We start from the raw sequence: 6,000 nt of genomic DNA, 5'->3' as shown, positions 1-6,000 counted from the left end.
ATATATATACCTATATAATAGGTTTGCAAGAGTCAGAGACTTAATTGTGTCTTGTCAGCTTATTTTCAAACGATTTGTGTATGAGACTTCAAGTGCTCCCCCACCTCAACCCCCATTTGTAAGCCCAACCAAGACCCCTTTTGAAGTTGCATAAACCCAGGCGTACTAGTGGGATTTTTAAGGTATGAAGAAAACAGTCAAAGTTCGTTTCCCCTCAGTTCAGCTTTAAACGTGTTTGAAGAACATATTTAACAAGATTTTTATGACGTTTAGCTCTTCCCTGGTATATGTGGAAAAACGCAGGCGGTCCAAACTTTCAATGGAAGTTAAAACATGGCTGTCAAGGAAATAACCCTGGAGTTTCATGTGACGCTGAGAATGTTTTATCGCGAGATAACGGTAAGCATATTACTTGTCGCCTGGTATTGACACTGCTACTGTACATCACCACACCCCTCTTTCCGTATAGAGAATAGTATGAAAATCACTAGAGTGGTAAAACCACCGTTAGGAATTTGAACCGGCAGCGACACAATTCTTATCACGTGATTGAAAAAAATTGTCACGTGGACAATACTTATTCATCGGGAAAGCCAACAAAAAGCTTCCTTTTTTTGGAAATTCTCTGCACACACATAGAGGAGGCCGGTTCTAGCGCAACTTGCCCAAAACACGTCCCAAATCGGCTTGCGAGCCGCCTGAGCCAGACTCGCCTGGCTCATAAAATTCGCCAGCCTCGTCTGACTCCGCCGTCTCGCCACCCAATTTGGGAGCGTGTTTTGGGCAAGTCGCGTCCAGAACCGGCCTCCCCAATGTGTGTAGGGTCGCAAAGACCCCGCTTATTGGCCGCCCCACCCTCTTAACCCATCAAGCCCGCCAGTCCATCTCACCCAGCACTTAAAAATCGCCTTAAAATCAACTTTTACTGGGCAAATCCAGTGAACAACACACTGGTGCGCTAGGAATAATTCCTATTCCCACCCCCTTTCGACAAACCCCCCAAAATCCTTTTCTATCTCGTTTTTGTTTATTTATTTTTCCCACCCCTCTGCCCACAAGTAACAAAAAAAAGGCCTTTGACTGCTTTAACTTCCCGAAGCAGTTTCACTTGACCCCACTGTGTACCAGTCGTTGTTTGGTTGCATTATTACCTTATAAATACAAACTTTTAATTGACAAAAAGACTTGAGTTTGAAACTTTTTTATTTTTTGAAAAAAAATCTAATTATGGCACGCAAAAAATCGAGAGCGGCATTGGCGTGCCAGAATTATTTTTCAATTGAACAATTGCTCTTATTGAGTAAACGAAGATGGGAAGAGGGAGAACTGGAGAAATTAACTTAAATGTAAAGAAAAACTTGAAAAGATCTCGTGGAAAAGCGTTTACAACCTACAAAAAAACTAAAGAAAATGAAAAACAAATAACAATCTTTTTAACAGACGAGCTGATTGAAAAATTAAAAAAACTTGACAGCAGTTATGTCGCAAACGTTTTAACAAGCTAAACAAGACTTGCACGCTCCTGTGAGTGCATAAATTATTGCAGCAACACAGAAAGTCACAACACAATGACTTTGATTGCGTGGGTGTATTGCTGTCAAGAAACGGAAAACCCCCTTGACGTAATCTAATTTTTTTTTTTTCATCTTGAATATTTTTAGCCGGACAGAGTGAAAAATGACATCACTTATGTATTTTTAGATGGCAATGCGAGAAATAGAAATTACATCAGAGGAGTTTTTATAGGGCAGAGCTCAATTATAGAAATGCCGTCATAGGTGCATTTTTAGAATATAAACCGATAAATAGAAATGGCGTCAGGGGTGTATTTTTAAGCAAACACCATAACCAAATTTTGGAACCTAAAAGCCAAAAAATAATATTTTATAAGATAGATCAGATTCAATTGAACTGTTTCAACAACCAGAGAAGTGAAAAAAAAAAATCCTGCGTAAAATTATTTTTGCTTATACAGCACATTCCAAATCGCACAATAGAAAGGACATTCCAAATCGCATCTGACATTCCTGTTCGCAGTGATTTTTTTTTTTCACGAAAAAAAAAATAAAATTTTAAAACGCTGAAAATCAATGGCGAATCGGCATGTTTGGTATGTGTGTGTGACGTACCGGAAGTCCAGAATATTCTGAAGCGACATGATTGTAAACAAGCCGATGTGTTAATCAAGCTTTAAACGGCTAAAGCAAAAAATTCGAGAATCAACTTGCAAAAGATCAGAAATTGAAAGAAAAGACTCCTGATTGAAACAGTAGTAGAGAGGGAATTTGACAAACACCAAGTTACAGAGTAACCGCTTTTTCACAGCTGGTGTTTGTTATTGGCGATGAGTCATGATATTACAACGTCTAAAAATATCATTCGTGTAATCTCCCGACACCCACGCACAAAAATTTGCATGCCGCTGTGGGTCACGCAATTTCACGCTGTTCGCTACAGCTTTATTTTATTTTTTTGAACAGTCAGATTAAATCCAGCGTTCATTTTCTCAAATCTGATTTCGACTCGGCTGAAAGACGTCTTTTTAATTTCTCCAGTTCTTGTTTTTTTATCTCATTTCTCAATTTCTCAATGTCCGGCTGTGGAGATGGCTTTTTTTGGCTTAAATTTTTTGAAAGGTGCCTGCGAACAGTCTCTTTGAGAGCCATGTAACGAGAATATTCATCCAAAATAATTTGGAACTCTTTGTCATCAACTTTATTGTCAATGAGAGCGGCAGAAACAAGTCTATTGACTGTTTCACGTTTGGCAACAGCAAGCGAAGTAATTTCATTATTTTTCAAAATTTTTGGTTCAAGTTTTTTACTTGCTCCAGTGAAAGCGGCAGACAAAACGCCTGTAATGGCAGCACATGCAGCGAGAGGAACGCTTACCGGCAAACCAACGACCGTTACCGCGGTGCCAAGACTGGAAGCAGAGAGAACACTGGACAAACCACCCATTGAAATTGCGGAATAATGGAAAACAGACTTCACCTTTTTATACTTTTTCAAAACAGCTCGGTATTTAGCAACTTCTTTGTCAAAATCCGAACAAATTTGATTGATTTTTGTTAACCTAAAGTTTTCTGGTTGATTTGGCAAAGCTGGATACAGTGTTTGTTTTACGCTGTTTTCTTCGCTTACACCATAAGCAGGGGCACTCGGAAGAACATTAGCAGATGACATGGTCTTATACATAAAAGTTATTTTTGTATTTAATTTAATTAAATTCCAGCTCATATGTAAGATTTGAGCCGTTAAAATCGAATGGATTTCCATTCTCATCTCTAATCGAAAGAGTCAGAGATGTCACTTGTGCATCAGCCATAACGTCACGCAAGACATTGGGCTGTTCACCTTTGTAATTTATGTTTTCGTAAGCCTTTCCTCGGATGTCGAAACAAGCTAAAACAGAAGATGGTTTACCATTAAAGAGATTCTGTTCTCTGTCAACTAAATCGCAATGAATGAAATAAGTTGTGGGAGAATTTAATCTTTTTATTTTAGTTTCATGTTCCAAATGCGAAGTATAATTTTTTCTTAGTAGTAAATTAGACATATTTGGATCAACAATTAATTTTTTAAACTGGGCATTTGTGATTACAAGCTGGCCAAGTGGAGTATTAATATCTGTGGGCAATTCAATACGATGTTTGGAAAAATTATTTTTCAATTCACTTGCCAACCTTTTGAGAGTGTAATGACCAGCCGGAAAGGGCACATCGACAGGCTTTTCATGATCGTCCAAAAACCTGATAAATCCATTTTCTTTAAGATTAAACCAAGAGTTAGGGATATGAGATGACAGAAGTCTGATATAGCTCGGTTTTGGAATAGGATAATCGAAATTCACAGTGTGAGGATTTTCTGTTGTGGTGACAGTCAGCACAACCATTTTTATATTAAATAAAAATAAAAAATGTTTAATATAAAAGAGGACCATGGATGCGAAAACAAGAGATTTTATGAAGTGGATGAAAACCCCAGAAGCAACTACAATTTCTGAAGCGGCAAAAGACAATGCGTGGAAACCTTTTCTTGCAAAATATCCAAACGCTGACCGAACAAAATTTGTTGCACAGGTTGAGTTCGCGTACAACCACACAGCAACGGCAGACATTTATTACAAGGCAGAGCAAGGCAATTTGATAAATGTTTTTGGCTCAGACAGCAAATATTGGAGCCCAGATATGAAAAAAGCACTGGGGGTGAATCAAATTTCAGGCGGTTTTCCACAACAGCTGTCACCAAGCGGCGCAAAAGGCTCATCTTTGCCAATTCCCGCGGTTGGATTTCACGAAGCCGCACCGGCGAGTTTGAAAAAAATATTTAACAGCAAAATCAACATCTACGTCACACCAGAGCAATATTTCACAACTAAATTAAGAGAGATTTTTCAAAAAACAAAACTGAAGCATACATCAGGAAAAGAGTCAAAAAGGTGGCTTGCTAGCCAAAATATGGGCTACTGGCCTCAACAACTAAACTTTGCGGTCTGGTGCGCGACAACAGGTTGTGGGATCGGTCGAGAGATTTTTGATGAAGAGCACTCAGCTCTCAGCTTGCCACCGGTTGTGCGTAATTTTTACCTTTTTCACGTTTATTTCACAATCAGGCGAATATTGTTTCAGATGGGGGGAATTCAGAGCGTAAGCGCCTTGCCTGGCGACCCAACGTTTAGCCAGTTCGACAACAAGTACGACGTGGCTTCGTACAAAAGAATATGCGCTGAGTTCGGTGTCGACCCGTCAAGCGATTTTCGTTTCACAAGAGGCGCAAACCACGGACTTGGTGACGTTTATATCTGGTTTACTAACATTGGACCAAAAAATTCTGGAGCAAAATACCCCGATTACGATAAATTTTCGGATGAAGGTGGAACTGCAATAAAGGGTAACTTGATTCAATACATCGAGCCAGACGACGCTGCATATGCACAGGCAGACTGGTTTTGTCCTAACGCCGCGGAAGGGTTGACCCAAGCAGGTTTGTCGAGAGTAAACCAGTCGATAGAGGCTTTTGTTTATTGTATTCTTGGTTCGCAGGTCAACGTTCGAAGTAGCATACTTGGCACAGGCGGCCGTGCAAAGGAAGCGCAAAGTGAGTTCCTCGTGTTGGTTGAAGACGCTATAAGGCAACCTGATCTGGCAAAGTCGGTCCAAAGATACCAACTCGCCATTGATGAGGCTAAGGTTCGTCTTAACCTTGCCGTCTGTCCAGGTGCCTGGCTTATGCCTGCAAGTATGGTGATAAACACAGAAAGCGTTGTTGGTTACAACAACCAGCTTAAGCAGGCGGTAGGAGGAATGAAACTAGGGGTTAATCTTGATGTTAATACCTCTACAAAAAAAGTGGGCGCAACAAGTATGAGCGGTGGGCCATCAAAAGTCAATAGACCAACAAGTCATCCGAGCTCGAAGAGCTCGAGCGCGACGCGCTCGTCAAACCCGATACACAAAGCTGCAAAAAAAGAGCCGGCGCCACATACGCCTTCAGCGGGTACTCTGTCAAAAACAGACGAAACGCAGAAGCCAGACACTGAAAATACAGCGCACGAAAGAAACAAGGCCTACCTTATTGCTGGTGCCGTTATTTTTGCGTTTGCAGTCAGCCGAGCTCTTTGAGGGTGCCCAAGGGGCACCGGCGCTTCGCGCCCTCTAGCGCTTAGCGCTCGCTTCGTTTTGTAACTCGCTCGATAAGAAAGATAGCAACACCGACAATCAAAAGCCAAGCATTCTTGCCGAGAAAGCTAATTACCTGGCCGGCCGCGCGAAACACGAAACTGACAATCGCGCCAAGGAGTCCCGGAAGAATACCTGCAATTTTTTTGCCAAGTGTCTGAAGACCGTTTCCAACACCATTTGCTACATCTTTTAAACCGTTTGAAAGATAGTGAACAATAACACCAATAGTGGTCCCGACTGCAAGCAAAACAGCTGTGACTGTGAAGCCATATTTTTTGAAAATCTCTTTTACCTTTTCTCTTAATTTGTCTGTTAAA

General features: G+C 40.8%; 1 protein-coding gene across 1 annotated transcript in view; it reads left to right on the top strand.

Annotated features, from left to right (window-relative positions):
- LOC144630295 (uncharacterized) overlaps positions 1–6,000 on the top strand; it is a 63,708-nt gene that overhangs the window by 7,078 nt on the left and 50,630 nt on the right. The window contains exon 8 of the mRNA XM_078488626.1: positions 274–399. Coding sequence (XP_078344752.1) covers positions 274–399 — 126 coding nt within the window. The remainder of the gene's footprint in view (positions 1–273; positions 400–6,000) is intronic.

The sequence above is a fragment of the Oculina patagonica genome, chromosome 11 (genome assembly GCF_052425735.1).
Source record: "Oculina patagonica isolate OP01 chromosome 11, crgOcupat, whole genome shotgun sequence".
Lineage (NCBI taxonomy): Eukaryota > Metazoa > Cnidaria > Anthozoa > Scleractinia > Oculinidae > Oculina > Oculina patagonica.
The sequence above is the reverse complement of the archived record's forward strand: the minus strand, read 5'-3'. Positions and strand labels throughout refer to the sequence as shown.